The sequence below is a fragment of the Pleurodeles waltl genome, chromosome 2_1 (genome assembly GCF_031143425.1).
Source record: "Pleurodeles waltl isolate 20211129_DDA chromosome 2_1, aPleWal1.hap1.20221129, whole genome shotgun sequence".
Classification (NCBI taxonomy): Eukaryota; Metazoa; Chordata; class Amphibia; order Caudata; family Salamandridae; genus Pleurodeles; species Pleurodeles waltl.
In genome coordinates, this window is record NC_090438.1 from 179,544,275 (window position 1) to 179,570,705 (window position 26,431).

Genomic DNA, 26,431 nt, shown 5'->3' on the forward strand with positions numbered 1-26,431 from the left:
CTATGGCTACACTGCACTTACAATGGCTAAGAATGGACTTAGACACTGTAGGGGCATATTGCTGTTCACTGGGGGTTGTCAGAACTGTATTATAAAGGTAAACAGCTAGGGCCGACGCGCAACCAGTTATGGCTGGTCAGCGATCACTGCACAGAACCTGGGAGCCAAAATATTTTTTTTATCTTGTATAGTTTTTATGTAGGCTTTCTAGTATTTATTTTTAACTTATTTTAATAATTTCTTAATGTAACCTTTTTCCCCTATGTGGAACAGTTTTACTTATTCTAGGAAGCTCTGAACTTTTTTTAATGATTTGCATTTTTTAGTATTCTACTTTTTTTTTTTTTTTTTTTTTTTTTTAACAAAAATGAAATTGTGAAAGGCTACTCATGAGTAATTGCCACTCCATAATGCAGTTGTCAGGATGACCTTGTGTAATAGGTTTGTCAGTCGTAGAATAGTAAAATTTATCGTAGGAGAAAACGTGAGTTGAAAATACAAACTGTTGCCACGGTCACAGCTGTAGTTGAGTTTAAAAAAAAAAAAAAAGGATTTTTGAAGAAAGGTTCTGTGCAAATAGCCCAGTGGCATCAAAAGTCTGAAAATAAAAAGCATTGGCAAATTCAAACAACCACTATTTCTATATTCCTGAGTTACCATGTGTTGAATTGGGGTCTCTAGTTGGCAGTCGGTTTGAACCCTGTCCAAGTAGGGACCCTCACTCTAGTCGGGGTAAGGGAGATACCCGCTCAGATACCCCCTGCTCATCACCCCCTTGGTAGCTTGGCATGAGCAGTCAGGCTTATCTCAGAAGCAATGTATAAAGCATTTGCACATAACACACAGTAATAAGTGAAAATACAAAAGGGCACCACACCAGTTTTGGAAAAATAGGCAGTATTTATCTGTGTAAAACAAGACCAAAACGATACAAAATCTGACATACAGTAATAAAGATATTAATTTTGCGCGATTTAACTTAAAAATACAGTTCCTTGATGTCGATAGCTCCACCTCGGGCTGTCACGGAGTTGTGATCAACGAAACCAACAGTTCAGGCTGGCTGCGGCGTGGTGGGCCAACTACGGTGTTGGGAAGACCCGCAAACAGTACCTTAGATTTGCAGGACGCTGTGGTCCTCGTGGTGAGCTCCAGAGAGCGACGTCGCTGGTGTCACGTGTCTGTTCCGGACTCAGTGCCAGAGTCGCCGGGCCCTTGAGGTCACGCACGTTGTGAATTGAACTCCGGCTGATGAAGTCAGGAGCGCTGGCGTGGATGGTGTTGGGCTGCTGTGCTTAGAGGGATGATGCGACGTGCGGTGTCACCAGGTCACGGTGGAGGCAGCAGCGGCATCATTGCTGAAGTGCTTTTGTCGGTAGGCCCAAGTTGGCGGTGCGGCGGGTGACAGGCTCCATGCGCACGGGTCCATGGGTCGCAGTGCAGACAGGGGACATCTGGCGACATTCAAGCTGATGGTGCTGGTGTCGGTAAGCCGGGGCTGCGATGCAGAACGTGTAGGAGCTTCGTGTTCCTCGCAAGTGGTGTCCACAGGCCACGTTTCAGGCAGCGGCGAGAGTGTTGTCGTCTGGGATGCCCAGGCTGCAGTGTGAGTAAGGCGATGCCAGAGCGCGGGCCCACAGGTCACAGCGCAAGCTGCGGCCCGGTGTCGGTAAGACCAAGGTTGTTGTGCAAAGGGGGCCAGTGCGGCATCAGCAGGTCACGATGCAGGTTTGCACGTGGCAGTGGTTTTTCTTTTTGAATAGCACAAAACACACAGTTCCCAGTGCTGTTGGTAGATGAAACTGCAGTTTTTGATATCCCTGAGACTTCCAACAGGAGGCAAACTCTACTCCAAGCCCTTGGAGAATTTTCTCAAGCAGGATACACAGCAAAGTTCACCCTTTGCTCTCTTTTAAGGCAGAAGCAGCAACTTCAGGCCAACCCAGCAAAGCAACACAGCAAAGGGGCAGTACCCCTCCTCCTGCTCTTCTCCTTAGCAGAGGTTCCTCTTGATTCCAGAAAGTCTCTCCAAGTCTGGGGTTTTGGATCCAATACTTATATCCCTTTCTGTCTTTGAAGTTGGCAAACTTCAAAGCAAAAGTCTCAAGCGTTGCACGATCCTTCCTTGTCCAGGCCAGGTCCCAGACACACCCCCGGGGGTTGGAGTCTGCATTGTGAGGGCAGGCACAACCCTTTCAGGTGTGAGTGACTACTCCTCCCTCCTCTCTAGCTCAGATGGCTCATCAGGATATGCAGGCTACACCCAAGACCCATTTGTGTCACTATCTAGAGGGAATTTACAACAGCCCAACTGTCAAACTAACGCAGATGGGGAATCCATAAACAGGCACAGTCACAGAATGATTTAAGCAAGAAAATGCATACTGTAAGGTAATGCCTCCTTGGCATGGTTACCCCCTGACTTTTTGCCTTTGCTGATGGTAAGTTTTGATTTGAAAGTGTGCGGAGGCCTGCTAACCATGCCCCAGCACCAGTGTTCTTTCCCTAACTTGTACTTTTGTTTTCACAATTGGCACACCCTGGCATCCAGGTAAGTCCCTTGTAACTGGTACCCCTGGTACCAAGGGCCCTGATGCCAGGGAAGGTCTCTAAGGGCTGCAGCATGTCTTATGCCACCCTGGGGACCCCTCACTCAGCACAGACACACTGCTTGCCAGCTTGTGTGTGCTGGTGAGGAAAAAACAAGTAAGTCGACATGGTACTCCCCTCAGGGTGCCATGCCAACCTCACCCTGCCTATGCATTATAGATAAGTCACCCCTCTAGCAGGCCTTACAGCCTTAAGGCAGGGTGCACTATACCATAGGTGAGGGCACAAGTGCATGAGCACTGTGCCCCTACAGTGTCTAAACAAAACCTTAGACATTGTAAGTGCAGGGTAGCCATAAGAGTATATGGTCTGGGAGTCTGTCCTGCACGAACTCCACAGCACCATAATGGCTACACTGAAAACTGTGAAGTTTGGTACCAACCTTCTCAGCACAATAAATGCACACTGATGCCAGTGTACATTTTATTGTAACATACACCCCAGAGGGCACCTTAGAGGTGCCCCCTGAAACCTTAACCAACTACCAGTGTAGGCTGACTGGTTTTAGCAGCCTGCCACACTCGAGACATGTTGCTGGCCACATGGGGAGAGTGCCTTTGTCACTCTGTGGCTAGTAACAAAGCCTGTACTGGGTGGAGATGCTTATCACCTCCCCCTTGCAGGAACTGTAACACCTGGCGGTGAGCCTCAAAGGCTCACCCCCTTTGTTATAGCGCCCCAGGGCATTCCAGCTAGTGGAGTTGCCCGCCCCCTCTGGCCACGGCCCCACTTTTTGCGGCAAGGCCGGAGGAGATAATGAGAAAAACAAGGAGGAGTCACTGGCCAGTCAGGACAGCCCCTAAGGCAACCTGAGCTGAGGTGACTGACTTTTAGAAATCCTCCATCTTGCAGATGGAGGATTCCCCCAATAGGGATAGGAATGTGACCCCCTCCCCTTGGGAGGAGGCACAAAGAGGGTGTACCCACCCTCAGGCTAGTAGCCATTGGCTACTGCCCTCCCAGACCTAAACACACCCCTGAATTCTGTATTTTCTCCCCAGAACCTAGGAACTCAGATTCCTGCAACCTAAGAAGAAGAGGACTGCTAAGCTGAAAAACCCTGCAGAGAAGACGGAGACACCAACTGCTTTGGCCCCAGCTCTACCGGCCTGTCTCCCCACTTCTAAAGACACTGCTCCAGCGACGCTTTCCCCAGGGACCAGCGACCTCTGAATCCTCAGAGGACTGCCCTGCTCTAGAAGGACCAAGAACTCCAGAGGACAGCGGCTCTGTTCACCCAAGACTGCAACTTTGTAACAAAGGAGCAACTTTAAACCAACTTGCGTTTCCCGCCGGAAGCGTGAGACTTGCTACTCTGCACCCGACGCCCCCGGCTCGATTTGTGGAGAACAAACACTTCAGGGAGGACTCCCCGGCGACTGCGAGACCGTGAGTAGCCAGGGTTGCCCCCCAGAGCCCCCACAGCGACGCCTGCAGAGGGAATCCCGAGGCTCCCCCTGACCGCGACTGCCTTTTCCTCAGATCCCGACGCCTGGAAAAGACTCTGCACCCGCAGCCCCCAGGACCTGAAGGATCTGAACTCCAGTGCAGGAGTTACCCCCAGGAGGCCCTCTCCCTTGCCCAGGTGGTGGCTACCCCGAGGAGCCCCACCCTTGCCTGCCTGCATCGCTGAAGAGACCCCTTGGTCTCCCATTGATTTCAACTACAAACCCGACGCGTGTTTGCAGACTGCACCCGGCCGCCCCCGTGCTGCTGAGGGTGTACTTTCTGTGCTAACTTGTGTCCCCCCCCCCCCCCGTTGCCCTACAAAACCCCCCTGGTCTGCCCTCCGAAGACGCGGGTACTTACCTGCTGGCAGACTGAAACCGGGGCACCCCATTCTCCATTGAAGGCTATGCGTTTTGGGCACCATTTTGACCTCTGCACCTGACCGGCCCTGAGCTGCTGGTGTGGTAACTTTGGCGTTGCTCTGAACCCCCAACGGTGGGCTACCTTGGACCCAAACTTGAACCCTGTAGGTGGTTTACTTACCTGCAAAAACTAACAAACTCTTACTCCCCCCAGGAACTGTTGAAAATTGCACTAAGTGTCTAGTTTTAAAATAGCTATGTGTGATTTATGTGAAAAGTATATATGCTATTTTGATTATTCAAAGTTCCTTAAGTACCTACCTGCAATACCTTTCATTTGAAGTATTACATGTAAAATTTGAACCTGTGGTTATTAAAATAAACTAAGAAAATATATTTTTCTATACAAAACCCTATTGGCCTGGAATTGTCTTTGAGTGTGTGTTCCTCATTTATTGCCTGTGTGTACAACAAATGCTTAACACTACTCCTTTGATAAGCCTACTGCTCGACCACACTACCACAAAATAGAGCATTAGTATTATCTCTTTTTGCCACTATCTTACCTCTAAGGGGAACCCTTGGACTCTTTGCATTCTATTCCTTACTTTGAAATAGTGCATACAGAGCCAACTTCCTACACATACTCTCTAAAAGTGGCATTTTCAAAGTAAGAATCCAAAAACTAACTTTCCTAAAAGAAGCATTTTAAAATTTTGAGTTCAGAGACCCCTAACTCCATATTTCTATCTGCTCTCAAAGGTAATCTGTACTTTAATTATATTCAAAGGCAGCGCCCTTGCTCACCTATGAGAGAGATAGGCCTTGCACAGGGAAAACCAAATCTGGTTGTATTTCACTGTTAGGACATGTAAACCACATCAGTCCATGTCCCACCGTTAACATACACTGCACCCTGCCCATGGGGCTACCTAGGTCCTACCTTAGGGGTGCTTTACATGTATAAAAAGGGAAGGTTTAGGCTTAGCAAGCAGGTATACTTGCCAAGTCTAACTGGCAGTATAAAACTGAACACACAGACACAGCAGTGGCAGATCTGAGCCATGGTTACCAGGCTACTCATGTAAGTGGCACAATCTGTGCTGCAGGCCCACTAATAGCATTTGATTTACAGGCCCTGGGCACCTCTAGTGCACTTTACTAGGGACTTACCAGTAAGCCAGATATGCCAATCACGAATGAATCAATCAACAGTTCAATATAGATGGGAAGCACTTGCACTTTAAGTACTGATTGGCAGTAATAAAGTGCACAGAGACAGTACCCAGCAAAAACAGAGTCCTAGTACACCATAAAAACAGGAGGACAGAAGACAAAAAGACAGGGGAGACACACCAAAAGCTGCCAGGTCTAACACCATGTATTAACATAATATAGCTAGATCTGTTGGTTTTAGATGGTCCTATTTTTAGTATCTTGGACAGCAAGAAAAAGTGTAGAGGTGAGAACCATCCATTACTCACTCTAACCCCATGGACTTGACCGCTCATGTACCTTCAACCGTTTGAGTTTGTCTTAATCGGCTCTCTGCATTTACTAGGGGAGGTGAAGGTATTTATTTACAGTAGGCTGGGGAGCACACTATCTTAACTTAATGCTGCTTCTAAAGTGGCTTTGTGGCACTATGTATCCTGATGTGTCTTGCAAAAGATACATTTAAAAATTAAATAATCACAGTAAACACGTTTATTTTTTGTTACAGAAAGCCGCTAATTGCAACTGTAGAAAAACAGCTCCTTGGTGAACATTTAACATCAATTCTGCAGAAAGGTAATCTAGTTTCATTTTGATAGAAACACTCTTCTCTTTTTGTTTTATTAATGCTTCATGTAGTGCAGTATGCTTCAGTGTATGCTGTGCTTCATCATACCACCTAATGTTTGTAGAGGATGAAGCGGGAGAACAGTTTAAGTTGGTACTTCTTTATTTTACTGCAACTGATAGTTGGTAGTCAAACGTATTAATTGGTTGTATTCAAATCAAAATTTGGTCACTTTTCAATATTCTCTTCCGTTTCATGCAGGTTTAAATCATCTTTTAGATGAAAATAGAATACAAGACTTGTCTTTGCTGTATCAGTTATTCAGCAGGGTCAGAGGTGGTGTACAGGTCCTGCTGCAGCATTGGATTGAATACATCAAGGTAAAAATGTTGACCTTTATATTTTTCACGTTGTCAGTAGTGCAGAGAATGTTATGTAGAACATGATGTTCGATGGCATCTGTCGCTGTAGATACGCATGTTCTGCAATAGCTCGCCATCTGGTGTTGGGCCGGAGTGTTACAAGTTGTTTTTCTTCGAAGAAGTCTTTCGAGTCACGGGACCGAGTGACTCCTCCTTTTGTCTCCATTGCGCATGGGCGTCGACTCCATCTTCGATTGTTTTTTTTCCGCCATCGGGTTCGGACGTGTTCCTGTCGCTCCGAGTTTCGGAACGGACAAAATAGTTAATTTCGGAAGATTTTCGTCGGTATTGTTGCGTTCGGGATCGGCGTACTTAGATTCAACACCGCATCGAAGATCGAAGAGCTCCGGTGCCCTTCGGGGTAGTTTTTCGATCCTCCGTCGGGGCCTGGTCGGCCCGACCGCGTGCTGAGGAACGCCGATGGAACGGACCCCGTTCCGTTTCTGCCCCAAATGCCACAATAAATACCCCTACACAGACCAACACTTGGTCTGCAACCTGTGCCTGTCACCTGAGCACAGCGAAGACACCTGCGAGGCCTGTCGTGCGTTCCGGTCCCGAAAAACACTCCGAGACCGTCGAGCCAGAAGACTTCAAATGGCGTCCGCACCGACAGCCCGACGGGAGTTCGAGGAACAGGAGGAGGAAGGTACCTTCTCGATCCAAGACTCAGACTCCGAAGGATTCGACGATACACAAACCGTGAGTAAGACGTCGAAAAACACACAGAGAAACATTTACAAGGCCCAGGGGACGCCACTGCCACCAGGCCATGGCTCGACCCATAAATTCGGTGACCGACCGTCGGCACCGAAAAAGGCCAAAACAGTGCCGAGATCGTCCGACTCCGGTCGAGACACCGGCACGCAGCCTTCTCGGGACCGAGAAAGTGCTGGAAACAAGCCTCGACACCGAGATACCGGTGTGGACACGGCTCGACGCCGAGACAGCGGCACCGAAACAGATCGACGCCGAGAGGTTTCGGCCCCGAAAAGGAAAAAAGTCACCTCGGAGCCGAAAAAACACGCAGACAAAGTTTCGACGCCGAAACAAACTGCAAGCGACCCAGCTTCAGGCTCTTATACAGAAGAGCACTCGCTAACCTCCCAAATGCAAAAGCATAGGTTTGAGGAAGAGCTACAAGCAACTGATGTGGACCATACGCAAAAGCGTATCTTCATTCAGCAGGGGACAGGAAAAATAAGCACCCTTCCCCCCATTAGGAGAAAGAGAAGGTTGGAGTTCCAGACGGAACAAGCACCACAACCAAAAGTGGTTAAAAGAATTACACCACCACCCTCTCCTCCGCCCGTGATTAACGTTTCACCAGAACAAACTCCATCTCACTCCCCAGCTCACACCACCATGAGCCAGGGTGACCAAGATCAGGACGCATGGGACCTATACGACGCCCCAGTGTCAGATAACAGCCCGGAGGCCTACCCTACAAAGCCATCTCCACCAGAAGACAGCACCGCGTACTCTCAGGTGGTGGCTAGAGCAGCACAATTTCATAACGTAAGCCTCCACTCAGAACAGGTCGAGGATGATTTCTTGTTCAACACACTCTCCTCCACCCACAGCTCCTACCAAAGCCTGCCTATGCTCCCTGGTATGCTCCGGCACGCAAAAGACATATTTAAGGAGCCGGTCAAAAGTAGGGCAATCACACCACGGGTGGAAAAGAAGTATAAGCCGCCTCCTACGGACCCGGTTTTCATCACTACACAGCTGCCACCAGACTCTGTTGTTGTAGGAGCAGCTAGGAAAAGGGCCAACTCTCACACATCTGGAGATGCACCACCCCCAGATAAAGAAAGCCGCAAGTTCGATGCAGCTGGTAAAAGAGTCGCAGCACAAGCTGCAAACCAGTGGCGCATCGCGAACTCCCAGGCACTACTTGCGCGCTATGACAGAGCCCACTGGGACGAGATGCAACATCTCATTGAACATCTGCCCAAGGACTTCCAAAATAGGGCGAAACAAGTGGTTGAGGAGGGACAGACCATCTCCAACAACCAGATACGTTCCTCCATGGACGCTGCAGATACAGCTGCACGGACAATTAATACATCTGTAACTATCAGACGGCATGCATGGCTCCGAACGTCTGGATTTAAACCAGAGATTCAACAAGCAGTTCTCAATATGCCTTTTAATGAAAAAGAACTGTTCGGTCCAGAAGTGGACACAGCGATTGAGAAACTCAAAAAAGATACGGACACTGCCAAAGCCATGGGCGCACTCTACTCCCCGCAGAGCAGAGGGAATTACAGCACATTCCGTAAAACGCCCTTTCGAGGGGGGTTTCGGGGTCAAAGCACACAAGCCAGCACCTCACAAGCAACACCGTCCACTTACCAGGGACAGTATAGAGGAGGTTTTCGGGGACAATATAGAGGAGGGCAATTCCCTAGAAATAGAGGGAGATTTCAAAGCCCCAAAACCCCTACTACTAAACAATGACTCACATGTCACTCACCCCCTCCACACAACACCAGTGGGGGGAAGAATAGGTCATTATTACAAAGCATGGGAGGAAATCACTACAGACACTTGGGTTCTAGCAATTATCCAACATGGTTATTGCATAGAATTTCTACAATTCCCTCCAACCATACCACCAAAAGCACAAAATTTAACAACACACCATTCCAATCTCCTGGAGATAGAAGTGCAGGCACTATTGCAAAAGAATGCAATCGAATTAGTGCCAAACACACAAATAAACACAGGAGTTTACTCACTGTACTTTCTGATACCAAAGAAGGACAAAACGCTGAGACCAATCCTAGACCTCAGAGTAGTGAACACTTTCATCAAATCAGACCACTTCCACATGGTCACACTACAAGAAGTATTGCCATTGCTAAAACTACACGACTACATGGCAACTTTAGACCTCAAGGATGCTTATTTCCATATACCAATACACCCATCTCACAGGAAATACCTAAGGTTCGTATTCAAAGGAATACATTACCAATTCAAGGTACTGCCTTTCGGATTAACAACCGCACCAAGAGTCTTTACCAAATGTCTAGCGGTAGTCGCTGCACACATAAGAAGGCAGCAAATACATGTGTTCCCATATTTGGACGACTGGCTAATCAAGGCCCATTCGTTCATACAGTGCTCAAATCACACAAATCAGATCATACAAACCCTCTTCAAACTCGGGTTCACCGTCAATTTCACAAAATCCAAAATTCTGCCACGCAAGGTACAACAATACCTGGGAGCCATAATAGACACATCAAAGGGAGTAGCCACTCCAAGTCCACAAAGAATTCAAAATTTCAACACCATCATACAACGCATGTATCCAACACAAAAGATACAGGCAAAGATGGTATTACAACTCCTAGGCATGATGTCATCATGCATAGCCATTGTCCCAAACGCAAGACTGCACATGAGGCCCTTACAACAATGCCTAGCATCACAGTGGTCTCAAGCACAGGGTCACCTTCTAGATCTGGTGTTAATAGACCGCCAAACTTACCTCTCGCTTCTATGGTGGAACAACATAAATTTAAACAAGGGGCGGCCTTTCCAAGACCCAGTGCCACAATACGTAATAACAACAGATGCTTCCATGACAGGGTGGGGAGCACACCTCAATCAACACAGCATACAAGGACAATGGAACGTACATCAAACAAAACTGCATATCAATCACCTAGAACTGCTAGCAGTTTTTCAAGCACTAAAAGCTTTCCAACCAATAATAGTTCACAAATACATTCTCGTCAAAACAGACAACATGACAACAATGTATTATCTAAACAAGCAGGGAGGGACGCACTCCACGCAGTTAAGCCTGCTAGCACAAAAAATTTGGCATTGGGCAATTCACAACCAAATTCGCCTAATTGCACAGTTTATACCAGGGATACAAAATCAACTCGCAGACAATCTCTCTCGAGATCACCAACAGGTCCACGAATGGGAAATTCACCCCCAAATTCTGAACACTTATTTCAAACTCTGGGGAACACCTCAGATAGACTTGTTTGCGACAAGGGAGAACGCAAAATGCCAAAACTTCGCATCCAGGTACCCACACAAACAATCCCAAGGCAATGCCCTATGGATGAACTGGTCAGGGATATTTGCTTACGCTTTTCCTCCTCTCCCTCTCCTTCCTTACCTGGTAAACAAACTCAGTCAAAGCAAACTCAAACTCATATTGATAGCACCAACTTGGGCAAGGCAACCCTGGTACACAACGCTGCTAGACCTATCAGTGGTACCCTGCATCAAATTGCCCAACAGGCCAGATCTGTTGACACAGCACAACCAAAAGATCAGACACCCAGATCCAGCATCGCTGAATCTAGCAATCTGGCTCCTGAAATCCTAGAATTCGGGCACTTACAACTTACCCAAGAATGTATGGAAGTCATAAAACAAGCAAGAAGGCCATCCACCAGGCACTGCTATGCAAGTAAATGGAAGAGGTTTGTTTGCTACTGCCATATTAATCAAATACAACCATTACACACAACTCCAGAACATGTAGTGGGTTACTTGCTTCACTTACAAAAATCTAACCTGGCTTTCTCTTCCATTAAAATACACCTTGCAGCAATATCTGCATACCTGCAAACTACCTATTCAACTTCCCTATATAAAATACCAGTCATTAAAGCATTCATGGAGGGCCTTAGGAGAATTATACCACCAAGAACACCACCTGTTCCTTCATGGAACCTAAATGTTGTCCTAACTAGACTTATGGGTCCACCTTTTGAACCCATGCACTCCTGCGACATACAGTTCCTAACCTGGAAGGTGGCATTTCTCATCGCCATTACTTCCCTGAGAAGAGTAAGCGAGATTCAGGCGTTTACTATACAGGAACCTTTTATACAACTACACAAAAATAAAGTCGTCCTAAGGACCAATCCTAAATTTTTGCCAAAGGTTATTTCACCGTTCCATCTAAATCAAACAGTGGAACTTCCAGTGTTCTTTCCACAGCCAGATACCGTAGCTGAAAGGGCACTACATACATTAGATGTCAAAAGAGCATTAATGTATTACATTGACAGAACAAAAAACATCAGAAAGACTAAACAACTCTTTATTGCATTTCAAAAACCTCACGCAGGAAACCCAATTTCAAAACAAGGTATAGCCAGATGGATAGTTAAATGCATCCAAATCTGCTACCTTAAAGCTAAACGACAGCTGCCCATTACACCAAGGGCACACTCAACCAGAAAGAAAGGTGCTACCATGGCCTTTCTAGGAAACATCCCAATGCAAGAAATATGTAAGGCAGCCACATGGTCTACGCCTCACACATTCACCAAGCACTACTGTGTAGACGTGTTATCCGCACAACAAGCCACAGTAGGTCAAGCTGTATTAAGGACATTATTTCAGACTACTTCCACTCCTACAGGCTGATCCACCGCTTTTGGGGAAATAACTGCTTACTAGTCTATTGCAGAACATGCGTATCTACAGCGACAGATGCCATCGAACTGAAAATGTCACTTACCCAGTGTACATCTGTTCGTGGCATCAGTCGCAGTAGATTCGCATGTGCCCACCCGCCTCCCCGGGAGCCTGTAGCAGTTTGGAAGTTACCTTCAATTATTTATATATGTATCATCTCAACCTTAAATAGGTGCATACTTAGTCACTCCATTGCATGGGCACTATTACTACAATTCAACTCCTACCTCACCCTCTGCGGGGAAAAACAATCGAAGATGGAGTCGACGCCCATGCGCAATGGAGACAAAAGGAGGAGTCACTCGGTCCCGTGACTCGAAAGACTTCTTCGAAGAAAAACAACTTGTAACACTCCGGCCCAACACCAGATGGCGAGCTATTGCAGAACATGCGAATCTACTGCGACTGATGCCACGAACAGATGTACACTGGGTAAGTGACATTTTCATTATTTCAAATTAAAGATTTATAAGTGACCGTGTTGGGAGAGCTTTATATGGTGTAGCCATATGTAAACTACATCAGAATATTTATCATTTTCATAAATATCACGGTTTGTCACTTAACCTGTGATTTCTGCTCCCTGGTATGGTAACATGAAATGTTTATTCAGCAATGAAATTACAGTGTGAACATTTTCTTTTGGTTCATGGTGATTTTGACTTGCTTGCGTGGACAACATATTAATAATTATTCTCCATTGCTTGTTTTCACAAATATAATACAAAAGCTCTTTGTCACTAGTGCAGTTTGTATACTGTGTTTCGCATTACTTCATGCAAGTACAACTTCTTACTCAGTGGCCTGATGTTCTGTGAGGGATGTGGCAAAGTCAGCTCTCACATTTCTAGAGGGCAACCGAGAATAAAAAGCCAGGTCGAGATGCTCAGGACAGGAATTTGTTTAATTTCAGGGTACACTGTGACGGGCAGCTGAACGCCCTGCATATGAGCGCTGAGCACAGCGCCACAAAGATGCGCTTGCCATTGGTTACCCTAATGGAAGGCACATTTAGGCCATTTCTGCACCCCCTGGGGCTGGCTGAGCTAGAGGCCAAAATCCACAGGTAGAAAACCTCTGTTTTCTGTGAAAAAATGTGATGTGTCCACGTTGTGTTTTGGGCCCTTTCCTTTTGTGGGCGCTAGGCCCACCCACACAAGTGAGGTACCATTTTTATCAGGAGACTTGGGGGGGAACGCTCGGTGGAAGGACATTTGTGGCTCCTCTCAGATTCCAGAACTTTCTGTCACCGAAATGAGAGGAAAAAGTTTTTTTTTTTTTTTTTTGCCGAAATTGAGGTTTGCAAAGGATTCTAGGTAACAGAACCTGGTCAGAGCCCCACAAGTCACCCCATCTTGGATTCCCCTAGGTGTCTAGTTTTCAGAAATGTGCTGGTTTGCTACGTTTCCCCAGGTGCCGGCTGAGCTAGAGGCCAAAATCCACAGGTAGGCCCTGTTTTCTGTATAAAAATGTGATATGTCCATGTTGTGTTTTGGGCCATTTCCTTTTGTGGGCGCTAGGCCTACCCACACAAGTGAGGTACCATATTTATCGGGAGACTTGGGAACGCTGGGTGGAAGGAAATTTGTGGCTCCTCTCAGATACCAGAACTTTCTGTCACCAAAATGTGAGGAAAATCTGTTTTTTTAGCCACATTTTGAGGTTTGCAAAGGATTCTGGGTAACACAACCTGCTCAGAGCCCCACAAGTCACCCCATCTTGGATTCCCCTAGGTCTCTAGTTTTCAAAACTGCACAGGTTTGGTAGGTTTCCCTAGGTGCCGGCTGAGCTAGGGGCCAAAATCTACAGGTAGGCACTTGGCAAAACACACCTCTGTTTTCTGTCAAAAAATGGAATGTGTCCACGTTGTGTTTTGGGGCATTTCCTGTCGCGGGCGCTAGGCCTACCCACACAAGTGAGGTATCATTTTTATCGGGAGACTTGGGGGAACATAGAATAGCAAAACAAGTGTTATTGCCCCTTGTCGTTCTCTACATTTTTTCCTTCCAAATGTAAGAGTGTGTGTAAAAAAGACGTCTATTTGAGAAATGCCCTGTAATTCACATGCTAGTATGGGCACCCCGGAATTCAGAGGTGTGCAAATCACCACTGCTCCTCAACACCTTATCTTGTGCCCATTTTGGAAATACAAAGGTTTTCTTGATAGCTATTTTTGACTCTTTATATTTCAGCAAATTAATTGCTGTATACCCGGTATAGAATGAAAACCCACTGCAGGGTGCAGGTCATTTATGGGCTCTGGGTACCTAGAGTTCTTGATGAACCTACAAGCCCTATCTATCCCCGCAACCAGAAGAGTCCAGCAGACGTAACGGTATATTGCTTTCAAAAATCTGACATTGCAGGAAAAAGTTAGAGTAAAACGTAAAGAAAAATTGCAGATTTTTTTCACCTCAATTTCAATATTTTTTTTTTTAGTTATTTTCTGTAGGAAAGCCTTGTAGGATCTACACAAATGACCCCTTGCTGAATTCAGAAGTGTGTCTACTTTTCAGAAATGTTGCGGTTTCTGGGATCCAGCATTGGTTTCATGCCCATTTCTGTCACTGACTGGAAGGAGGCTGAAAGCACAAAAAATCTTTAAAATGGGGTATGTCCCAGTAAAATGGCAAAATTGTGTTGAAAAAATGGGTTTTCTGATTCAAGTCTGCCTGTTCCTGAAAGCTGGAAAGCTGGTGATTGTAGCACCGCAAACCCTTTGTTGATGCCATTTTCAGGGGAAAAAACACAAACCGCCTTCTGCAGCCCCTTTTTCCCTTTTTTTTTTTTTTTTTTTTTGAGGAAAAAAACGAATTTTCACTTTATTTTGGCTAATTTCTTGGCCTCCTTCTGGGGAACCCACAAAGTCTGGGTACCTCTAGAATCCCTAGGATGTTGGAAAAAAAGGACGCAAATTTGGCTTGGCTAGCTTATGTGGACAAAATGTTATGAGGGCCTGTAAGGAAATGCCTCCTTGGCATGGTTACCCCCTGACTTTTTGCCTTTGCTGATGCTATGTTTTGAATTGAAAGTATGCTGAGGCCTGCTAACCAGGCCCCAGCACCAGTGTTCTTTCCCTAACCTGTACCTTTGTTTACATAATTGGCACACCCTGGCATCCAGGTAAGTCCCTTGTAACTGGTACCCCTGGTACCAAGGGCCCTGATGCCAGGGAAGGTCTCTAAGGGCTGCAGCATGTCTTAGGCCACCCTGGGGACCCCTCACTCAGCACAGACACACTGCTTGCCAGCTTGTGTGTGCTGGTGAGGACAAAACGAGTAAGTCGACATGGCACTCCCCTCAGGGTGCCATGCCAACCTCACACTGCCTGTGGCATAGGTAAGTCACCCCTCTAGCAGGCCTTACAGCCCTAAGGCAGGGTGCACTATACCATAGGTGAGGGCATCAGTGCATGAGCACTGTGCCCCTACAGTGTCTAAGCCAAACCTTAGACATTGTAAGTGAAGGGTAGCCATAAGAGTATATGGTCTGGGAGTCTGTCAAACACGAACTCCACAGCACCATAATGGCTACACTGAAAACTGGGAAGTTTGGTATCAAACTTCTCAGCACAATAAATGCACACTGATGCCAGTGTACATTTTATTGTGAAATACACCCCAGAGGGCACCTTAGAGGTGCCCCCTGAAACCTTAACCAACTACCTGTGTAGGCTGACTGGTTTTAGCAGCCTGCCACACTCGAGACATGTTGCTGGCCACATGGGGAGAGTGCCTTTGTCACTCTGTGGCCAGTAACAAAGCCTGCACTGGGTGGAGATGCTATCACCTCCCCCTTGCAGGAGCTGTAACACCTGGCGGTGAGCCTCAAAGGCTCACCCTCTTTGTTCCAGCGCCACAGGGCATTCCAGCTAGTGGAGTTGCCCGCCCCCTCCAACCGCGGCCCCACTTTTGGCGGCAAGGCCGGAGGAATTAATGAGAAAAACAAGGAGGAGTCACTGGCCAGTCAGGACAGCCCCTAAGGCAACTTGAGCTGAAGTGACTCTGACTTTTAGGAATCCTCCATCTTGCAGATGGAGGATCCCCCCAATAGGGATAGGAATGTGACCCCCTCCCCTTGGGAGGAGGCACAAATAGGGTGTACCCACCCTCAGGGCTAGTAGCCATTGGCTACTAACCCCCCCCAGACCTAAACACGCCCTTAAATTTAGTATTTTAGGGCTTCCCTGAACCTAAGAATTTAGATTCCTGCAACTTACGAAGAAGAGGACTGCTGAGCTGAAAACCCCTGCAGAGAAGAAGACACCAACTGCTTTGGCCCCAGCCCTACCGGCCTGTCTCCCTCCTTCAGAAGAAAACTGATAGAACAGGGCGGGCCCTGCAGAGCCTAATTGATGACTGTTAGTTTTATGGATCAACTTGACCTTCAGGTTAATGGGAAGAAGACGTTTATAATGAGATGTGGTACGTGTCCAAAAAAAGACTCTTTCTTATTGCCTCTTCTTCGTGAGGGCCCCAGGAATCTGGTGAGTAAGCTTCAGGAGTGCCCATAAACACTAGATTTAGGGACATTACAGTGATCAGAGGGCAGTACCCAAATGCTACTGTCCCTGAGGGTGGCTACACCCTTCTTGTGTCCACTCCCTTTGGGGAGGAAGGCACATTCCTAACCCTATTGGTCTCTATTCTCTATAACAAGATGGAGGATCCTGCAAGGGAGGGTCACTTCAGCTCTGGACACCTTTGGGGTGGTCCCAGCTGAAGTGGTCACTCCTTTTTCCTAATCTTCCTGCCGGGCTTGCCGCCAAAAGTGGGGCTTGGTCCGGGGAGGGGTGGGCATCTCCACTAGCTAGAGTGCCCCGGGTTACTGTAACAGGAGGCCTAAGGTTTTGAGGCTCACTGCCCAGTGTTACAGTTCCTGCAGTGGGGAGGTGTGAAGCACCTCCACCCAGATTAGGCTTTGTTCCTGACCCCAGAGAGCACAATGGCTCTCACCTCATGGGGTCAGAAACTTGTCTGTTAGTGGCATGCTGGCACAGACTGGTTAATCTTACACTAAAAGGTTGGGTAAAATATAGGGGGCATCTCTAAGATGTCCTTTTTGTGCATTGTACAATCAGTGTGGGTTGTTTGTGCTGAGAAGTTTGATACCAAACTTCCCAGTCTCCAGTGAAACAATCATGGAGCTGTAGAGTTCGTAATGACAAACTCCCAGCCCATGTGCTCAATATGGCCACACTGCACTTACAATGTCTAAGAATGGACTTAGACACTGTAGGACCATATTGCTCATGCAGCTATGACTTCACCTGTGGTATAGTGCACCCTGCCTTAGGGCTGTAAGGCCTGCTGTGGCTTACCTATGCCACAGGCAGTTGTTTGTGGGCATGGTGCCATGTCGACTTTGTCTTTTTCTCCCCACCAGCACACACAAACGGCAATGGCAGTGTGCCGGTGCTTGGTGAGGGGCCATTTAGGGTGGCACAAGACATGCTGTAGTCCTTAGGGACCCTCCAGGTCACAGAGCCCTTGGTACCACTGAAAGCTTTTACAAGAGACTTAGCTGTGTGCCAGGGATGTGAAAACAATGGTATAGTTTAGGGAAAGAGCACAGGTGCTTGGGGCCTGGTTAGCAGGATTCCAGCCCACACACAGCCAAGTTAGCATCAGTACCTGGCAAAAAGTGTGTGTGTTGGAGGGGGAGAGGCACTTTCCTACAATGAGGAGCTGGGCATGCCCTATATTGAGGATAAAAATAATTAGCTCAAACGTAATATTTAAAAATAACTATTTAAATTGATAGAATTAACATTCTTCTAATAACTTTCACATATTGTCAAATACTACCCACCTTACCCCCAAATAAACCCAACAACCCGAAAATATAAACATTACTTTAAAATATTAAAATGTTTTACAGTGACCTCTATACCAAAAAGCTTTTTAAATTTTTTTTAATGTTAATATAGTGAAACAGTAAACAGGTATACTTGATATTTTAGTCTACAATACTTATGTAGTTCTGATATTTTCATCACAATATTATGGTCAGACTATACTTTTCAGTCTGTATTTTTGTGGAATACGCTTTGGTGTAATATCCTTACATCTTTTGAGTTGAAATTTAGTGTAAGCAATTGATTTGTAAAATATGTGGTTGTCTTTGAGATCTGAGAATATAGTGAGTTAACCTGTTCTGTGCCGAGGACGTAGTGGTTACTTCCTTCGGCACAGTGCTGCTGTGCCGAGGACGTCACAATTACGTCCTCGGCACACAGCCCAGAGGGAGCGCTCTCGCTCCCTCTGTGTGCTTCGTCCACCCCCCCCCCCCCCCCCCCCCCCCCCCAAGGCAGGCATGGAAGGGGAAGCCGTTCCCCTTCCACCCCCACACCCCCCCCCCCCCGTGACATCAGCGCACGCGGTTTGTCACAGAGCCTTCCCCATCGCGCTGGAAGCACGAAAGAGAAATGCTTTGCATTTCTCTTTCGATCACGTGGGGGAGGCCCGGAGAGGCTTCAAAGGGAAGGAAATGTATTTCCTTCCCTTTGAAGTCGCTCCAAACGTTTCAAAAGCTGGATTGCTTGCAATCCGGCTTTTGAAACGCCCACTAGACACCAGGGATTTTTTTTTTTTTTTTAAATTGTCATGAGGGAGGGGGGCATTTTTTGGGAAGGCCTTTTCTGCCGCCCCTCCGGGGGGGTGAAGGGGGGGCCCCCAGAGGGGCACCAGGCCTATTTTTTTTTTTCTCTTTTTTTTTTTTTTTTTTGTTTGTTTTTGTTTTAGGTGTGGGGAGCGTCCCCTTAGGCACGGGTCACTCCCCTAGGGGGCAAATTATATTTAGGTCATTTCTGCCCCCCTTGGGGGCAGATTGGCCTATTTTGATGAGGCCAATCTGCCCCCAAGGGGAACAGAAACCACTAGACACCAGGGTTTTTTTGTTTTTTTTGTTTTACAGATGGGGAGCAACCCCTTGGACAAGGGTCGCTCCCCTGGCGGGGGAATTATTTTAGGTCATTTCTGCCCCCTTTGGGGGCAGATCGGCCGATTGTTGCTACGCCAATCTGCCCCCAAGGGGGGCAGAAACCACTAGGCACCGGGTATTTTTTTTTTGGCGCCAATGTCACGCAGGGGGAGCGACCCCGTAGGCAGGGGTCGCTCCCCGGGTGGAGTGGAGTGGAGTTGGGGGTGGGGGGGGGGGGCAAATTTATTTTAGGCCATTTCTGCCCCCCCTGGGGCCGGCTGAGCTAGAGGCCAAAATCCACAGGTAGGTACTGTTTTCTATGAAAAAATGTTGTGTCCATGTTGTGTTTTGGGCCATTTCCTGTTGTGGGCGCTAGGCGTACCCACAAAAGTGAGGTATAATTTTTATCGGGAGACTTGGGGGAACGCTGGTTGGAAGGAAATTTGTGGCTCTTCTCAGATTCCAGAACTTTCTGTCACCGAAATGCGAGGAAAACGTGTTTTTTATTTTTGTCAAATTTTGAGGTTTGCAAAGGATTCTGGGTAACAGAACCTGGTCAGAGCCCCACAAGTCACCCCATCTTGGATTCCCCTGGGTTTCTAGTTTTAAAAAATGCGCTGGTTTGCTATGTTTCCCCAGGTGCCGGCTGAGCTAGAGGCCAAAATCCACAGGTAGGCACTTTGCAAAAAACACCTGTTTTCTTTAACAAAATGTGATGTGTCCATGTTGCATTTTGAGGCATTTCCTGTCGCGGGCGCTAGGCCTACCCACACAAGTGAGGTATCATTTTTATCGGGAGACTTGGGGGAACATAGATTAGCAAAACAAGTGTTATTGCCCCTTGTCTTTCTCTACATTTTTTCCTTCCAAATATAAGAGTGTGTAAAAAAGATGTCTATTTGAGAAATGCCCTGTAATTCACATGCTAGTATGGTCACCCCGGAATTCAGAAATGTGCAAATAACCACTGCTCCTCAACACCTTATCTTGCGCCCTTTTTGGAAATACAAAGGTTTTCTTGATAGCTATTTTTCACTCTTTATATTTCAGCAAATTAATTGCTGTATACCCGGTATAGAATGAAAACACACTGCAGGGTGCAGCTCATTGATTGGCTCTGGGTACCTAGGGTTCTGGATGAACCTAAAAGCCATATATATATCCCCACAACCAGAGGAGTCCAGCAGACGTAACGGTATATTGCTTTCGAAAATCTGACATTGCAGGAAAAAGTTACAGAGTAAAACGTAGAGAAAAATTTATGTTTTTTTCCCCTCAATTTCAATATGTTTATTTTTCAGTTGTTATTTTCTGTAGGAAACCCTTGTAGGATCTACACAAATGACCCCTTGCTGAATTCAGAATTTTGTCTACATTTTAGAAATGTTAAGGTTTCAGGGATCTAGCATTGGTTTCACGCCCATTTTTGTCACTGACTGGAAGGAGGGTGAAAGCACACATTTTTAAAAAAATGGGGTATGTCCCAGTAAAATGCCAAATTTGTGTTGACAAATTGGGTTTTCTGATTCAAGTCTGCCTGTTCCTGAAAGCTGGGAAGCTGGTGATCTTAGCACCGCAAACCCTTTGATGCCATTTCCAGGGAAAAAAACACAAGCCTTCTTCTGCAGCCACTTTTTCCCATTTAAAAAAAAAACAACAAAAAAAGACATTTTCACTTGATTTTGGTTAATTTCTTGGCCTCCTTCAAGGGAACCCACAAAGTCTGGGTACCTCTAGAATCCCTAGGATGTTGGAAAAAAAGGAAGCAAATTTGGCTTGGCTAGCTTATGTGGACAAAATGTTATGAGGGCCTGTAAGGAAATGCCTCCTTGGCATGGTTACCCCCTGACTTTTTGCCTTTGCTGATGCTATGTTTTGAATTGAAAGTATGCTGAGGCCTGCTAACCAGGCCCCAGCACCAGTGTTCTTTCCCTAACCTGTACCTTTGTTTACATAATTGGCACACCCTGGCATCCAGGTAAGTCCCTTGTAACTGGTACCCCTGGTACCAAGGGCCCTGATGCCAGGGAAGGTCTCTAAGGGCTGCAGGATGTCTTATGCCACCCTGGGGACCCCTCACTCAGCACAGACACACTGCTTGCCAGCTTGTGTGTGCTGGTGAGGACAAAACGAGTAAGTCGACATGGCACTCCCCTCAGGGTGCCATGCCAACCTCACACTGCCTGTGGCATAGGTAAGTCACCCCTCTAGCAGGCCTTACAGCCCTAAGGCAGGGTGCACTATACCATAGGTGAGGGCATCAGTGCATGAGCACTGTGCCCCTACAGTGTCTAAGCCAAACCTTAGACATTGTAAGTGAAGGGTAGCCATAAGAGTATATGGTCTGGGAGTCTGTCAAACATGAACTCCACAGCACCATAATGGCTGCACTGAAAACTGGGAAGTTTGGTATCAAACTTCTCAGCACAGTAAATGCACACTGATGCCAGTGTACATTTTATTGTGAAATACACCCCAGAGGGCACCTTAGAGGTGCCCCCTGAAACCTTAACCAACTACCTGTGTAGGCTGACTGGTTTTAGCAGCCTGCCACACTCGAGACATGTTGCTGGCCACATGGTGAGAGTGCCTTTGTCACTCTGTGGCTAGTAACAAAGCCTGCACTGGGTGGAGATGCTATCACCTCCCCCAGGCAGGAGCTGTAACACCTGGCGGTGAGCCTCAAAGGGTCACCCCCTTTGTTCCAGCACCACAGGGCATTCCAGCTAGTGGAGTTGCCCGCCCCCTCTGTCCACGGCCCTACTTTTGGCGGCAAGGCCGGAGGAGATAATGAGAAAAACAAGGAGTCACTGGCCAGTCAGGACAGCCCCTAAGGCAACCTGAGCTGAAGTGACTCTGACTTTTAGGAATCCTCCATCTTGCAGATGGAGGATTCCCCCCGATAGGGATAGGAATGTGACTCCCTCCCTTTGGGAGGAGGCACAAAGAGGGTGTAGCCACCCTCAGGTCTAGTAGCCATTGGCTACTGCCCTCCCTGACCTAAACACACCCCTAAATCCTGTATTTAGGGGCTCCCCTGAACCTAGGAAACCAGATTCCTGCAACTTACGAAGAAGAGGACTGCTGAGCTGAAAAACCCCTGCAGAGAAGACGGAGACACCAACTGCTTTGGCCCCAGCCCTACCGGCCTGTCTCCCTCCTTCAGAAGAAAACTGCTCCAGCGACGCTTTCCCCAGGACCAGCGACCTCTGAATCCTCAGAGGACTGCCCTGCTTCCAAAAGACCAAGAAACTCCCGAGAACAGCGGCCCTTTTCAACAAAGACTGCAACTTTGTTTCCAGGGGAGCAGATTTAAAGGCCCCTGCAATCCCCGCAAGAAGCGTGAGACTTGCAACACTGCACCCGGCGACCCCGACTCGACTGGTGGAGAAACAACGCTACAGGGAGGACCCCCCGGCGACTCCGAGACTGTGAGTAACCAAAGTTGTCCCCGCTGAGCCCCCACCGCGGCGCCTGCAGAGGGAATCCCGGGCTCCCCTTGACCGCGACTGTCTGAATCCAAAATCCCGAAGCCTGGAAAAGACTCTGCACCTGCAGCCCCCAGGACCTGAAGGATCGGAACTCCAGTGCAGGAGTGACCCCCCCAGGAGGCCCTCTCCCTTGCCCAGGTGGTGGCTACCCCGAGGCGCCCCCCCCCCCCCCCCCCCCCCCTTGCCTGCCTGCACCGCTGAAGAGACCCCTTGGTCCCTCATTGAAAACCATTGAAAACCCGACGCGTGTTTGCACACTGCACCCGGCCGCCCCCGCGCTGCTGAGGGTGTACTTTTTGTGCTGACTTGTGTCCCCCCCCCCGGTGCCCTACAAAACCCCCCTGGTCTGCCCTCCGAAGATGCGGGTACTTACCTGCTGGCAGACTGGAACCGGGGCACCCCCTTCTCTCCATTGAAGCCTATGTGTTTTGGGCACCTCTTTGACCTCTACACCTGACCGGCCCTGAGCTGCTGGTGTGGTAACTTTGGGGTTGCTCTGAACCCCCAACGGTGGGCTACCTTGGACCCAAAACTGAAACCTGTAAGTGACTTACTTACCTGTGAAACCTAACAATACTTTACCTCCCCCAGGAACTGTGAAAATTGCACTGTGTCCACTTTTAAAACAGCTTATTGTGTTTTATGTAAAAAGTATATATGCTACTGTAATTATTCAAAGTTCCTAAAGTACTTACCTGCAATACCTTTCAAATGAGATATTACATGTAGAATTTGAACCTGTGGTTCTTAAAATAAACTAAGAAAATATATTTTTCTATAACAAAACCTATTGGCTGGATTTGTCTCTGAGTGTGTGTTCCTCATTTATTGCCTGTGTGTATGTACAACAAATGCTTAACACTACTCCTTGGATAAGCCTACTGCTCGACCACACTACCACAAAATAGAGCATTAGTATTATCTCTTTTTGCCACTATCTTACCTCTAAGGGGAACCCTTGGACTCTGTGCATGCTATTCCTTACTTTGAAATAGCACATACAGAGCCAACTTCCTACAAACAGCATATCAGCTTATCTCCAAAACAGACAGCATGCTTCTCTTTAGAATACAGGTCATAAAAGCTTATATGGAAGGCCTTAAAGGAGTTATTCCACCTAGAACTCCACCAGCTCCTGCCGGGAATCTCAGTATTCTACTCACAAGACTTATGGGTCCATCATTTGAATTATGCATTCTTGTGCTCTTCATTTCTCACCATTTCACATCAATCAGTCTGTGGAATTGCCAGTCTTCTTTCCACAGCCAGAATCAGTTGCTGAAAGAGCTCTTTACACTCTCAATCTCAAAAGAGCTCTCATGTATTATATAGACAGGACAAAAGGTTTTAGAAAAACAAAACAACTTTTTGTGGCTTTTCAGCAGCCTCATTAAGGGAATTCTATTTCAAAACAGCGATTAACCAGATGGATAGTAAAGTGTTTTCAAACTTGCTATCTTAAAGCTCAAAGGCAACTATTAGTAACTCCTAAAGCACATTCTACTAGAAAGAATGGAGCTTCAATGGCATTTACCAATGGCAGGCATATTTAAAGCAGCCACATGATCCACTCCACACACATTTACTTAACACTACTGTGTGGATGTGCTCTCGCCAACAAGCAAATATTGGTCATGTAGTGCTTAAAACACTATTTCACACTACTCCAACTCCTACAGGCTAGCTACCGCTTACTTAGGAGGGGGACTGCTTTTCAGTCTATGCACAGCATGTGTATCTGCAGCTACACATGCCATCGAACGGAAAATGTCAATTAACCAGTGTACATCTGTTTGTGGCATGTAGTGCTGCAGATTCACATGCACCCTCCTTACTCCCCGGAAACCTGTAACCGTTGTAGTACTTTATTATGTAAATACGTATGTTCGATGGCATGTGTAGCTGCAGATACACATACTGTGCAAATACTTCTGCCATCTAGTGTTGGGCTCGAAGTGTTACAAGTTGTTTTTCTTCGAAGACGTGTTTTCGAGTCACGGGATCGAGTGACTCCTCCTCTTTGGCTCCATTGCGCATGGGCATCGTTTTCTTTCCGCCATCGGGTTCGGACGTGTTTCCTTTCGCTCCGATAGTTCGATTTGGAAACCTTTGAAAACGTGTCATTTTTCCACAGTATTGTATCGATCACGTTACATCTTCTGTCGACACTTCGGTACCGTCCGAACAGACATCTCTTGTAAAGAAATGGCTCCCTGTTGCAGTTACCCCCCACTTTTTGCCTGATACTGATGCTGACTTGACTGAGAAGTGTGCTGGGACCCTGCTAACCAGGCCCCAGCACCAGTGTTCCTTCACCTAAAATGTACCATTGTATCCATGTAGGAAGTTGGCTCTGTATGTGCTATTTCAAAGTAAGGAATAGCATGCACAGAGTCCAAGGGTTCCCCTTAGAGGTAAAATAGTGGTAAAAATAGATAATACTAATGCTCTATTTTGTGGTAGTGTGGTCGAGCAGTAGGCTTATCCAAGGAGTAGTGTTAAGCATTTGTTGTACATACACATAGACAATAAATGAGGTACACACACTCAGAAACAAATCCAGCCAATAGGTTTTTGTATAGAAAAATATCTTTTCTTAGTTTATTTTAAGAACCACAGGTTCAAATTCTACATGTAATATCTCATTCGAAAGGTATTGCAGGTAAGTACTTTAGGAACTTCAAATCATCAAAATTGCATGTATACTTTTCAAGTTATTGACAAATAGCTGTTTTAAAAGTGGACACTTAGTGCAATTTTCACAGTTCCTAGGGGAGGTAAGTATTTGTTAGTTTTACCAGGTAAGTAAGACACTTACAGGGTTCAGTTCTTGGTCCAAGGTAGCCCACCGTTGGGGGTTCAGAGCAACCCCAAAGTCACCACACCAGCAGCTCAGGGCCGGTCAGGTGCAGAGTTCAAAGTGGTGCCCAAAACACATAGGCTAGAATGGAGAGAAGGGGGTGCCCCGGTTCCGGTCTGCTTGCAGGTAAGTACCCGCGTCTTCGGAGGGCAGACCAGGGGGGTTTTGTAGGGCACCGGGGGGGACACAAGTCCACACAGAAATTTCACCCTCAGCAGCGCGGGGGCGGCCGGGTGCAGTGTAGAAACAAGCGTCGGGTTTGTAATGGAAGTCAATGGGAGATCTAGGGATCTCTTCAGCGCTGCAGGCAGGCAAGGGGGGGGTTCCTCGGGGAAACCTCCACTTGGGCAAGGGAGAGGGACTCCTGGGGGTCACTCCTCCAGTGAAAGTCCGGTCCTTCAGGTCCTGGGGGCTGCGGGTGCAGGGTCTCTCCCAGGTGTCGGGACTTAGGATTCAAAGAGTCGCGGTCAGGGGAAGCCTCGGGATTCCCTCTGCAGGCGGCGCTGTGGGGACTCAGGGGGGACAGGTTTTTGTACTCACAGTCTTAGAGTAGTCCTGGGGTCCCTCCTGAGGTGTTGGATCGCCACCAGCCGAGTCGGGGTCGCCGGGTGCAGTGTTGCAAGTCTCACGCCTTTTGCGGGGAGCTTGCAGGGTTCTTTAAAGCTGCTGGAAACAAAGTTGCAGCCTTTCTTGGAGCAGGTCCGCTGTCCTCGGGAGTTTCTTGTCTTTTCGAAGCAGGGGCAGTCCTCAGAGGATGTCGAGGTCGCTGGTCCCTTTGGAAGGCGTCGCTGGAGCAGGATCTTTGGAAGGCAGGAGACAGGCCGGTGAGTTTCTGGAGCCAAGGCAGTTGTCGTCTTCTGGTCTTCCTCTGCAGGGGTTTTTCAGCTAGGCAGTCCTTCTTCTTGTAGTTGCAGGAATCTAATTTTCTAGGGTTCAGGGTAGCCCTTAAATACTAAATTTAAGGGCGTGTTTAGGTCTGGGGGGTTAGTAGCCAATGGCTACTAGCCCTGAGGGTGGGTACACCCTCTTTGTGCCTCCTCCCAAGGGGAGGGGGTCACAATCCT

General features: G+C 47.4%; 1 protein-coding gene across 3 annotated transcripts in view; it reads left to right on the top strand.

Moving 5' to 3' along the window:
- CUL4B (cullin 4B) overlaps window positions 1-26,431 on the top strand; it is a 581,072-nt gene that overhangs the window by 138,718 nt on the left and 415,923 nt on the right. For all 3 annotated transcript variants that reach the window (XM_069212058.1, XM_069212066.1, XM_069212075.1), the window contains 2 exons: window positions 6,145-6,212; window positions 6,466-6,584. In XM_069212058.1, coding sequence (XP_069068159.1) covers window positions 6,145-6,212; window positions 6,466-6,584 — 187 coding nt within the window. The remainder of the gene's footprint in view (window positions 1-6,144; window positions 6,213-6,465; window positions 6,585-26,431) is intronic.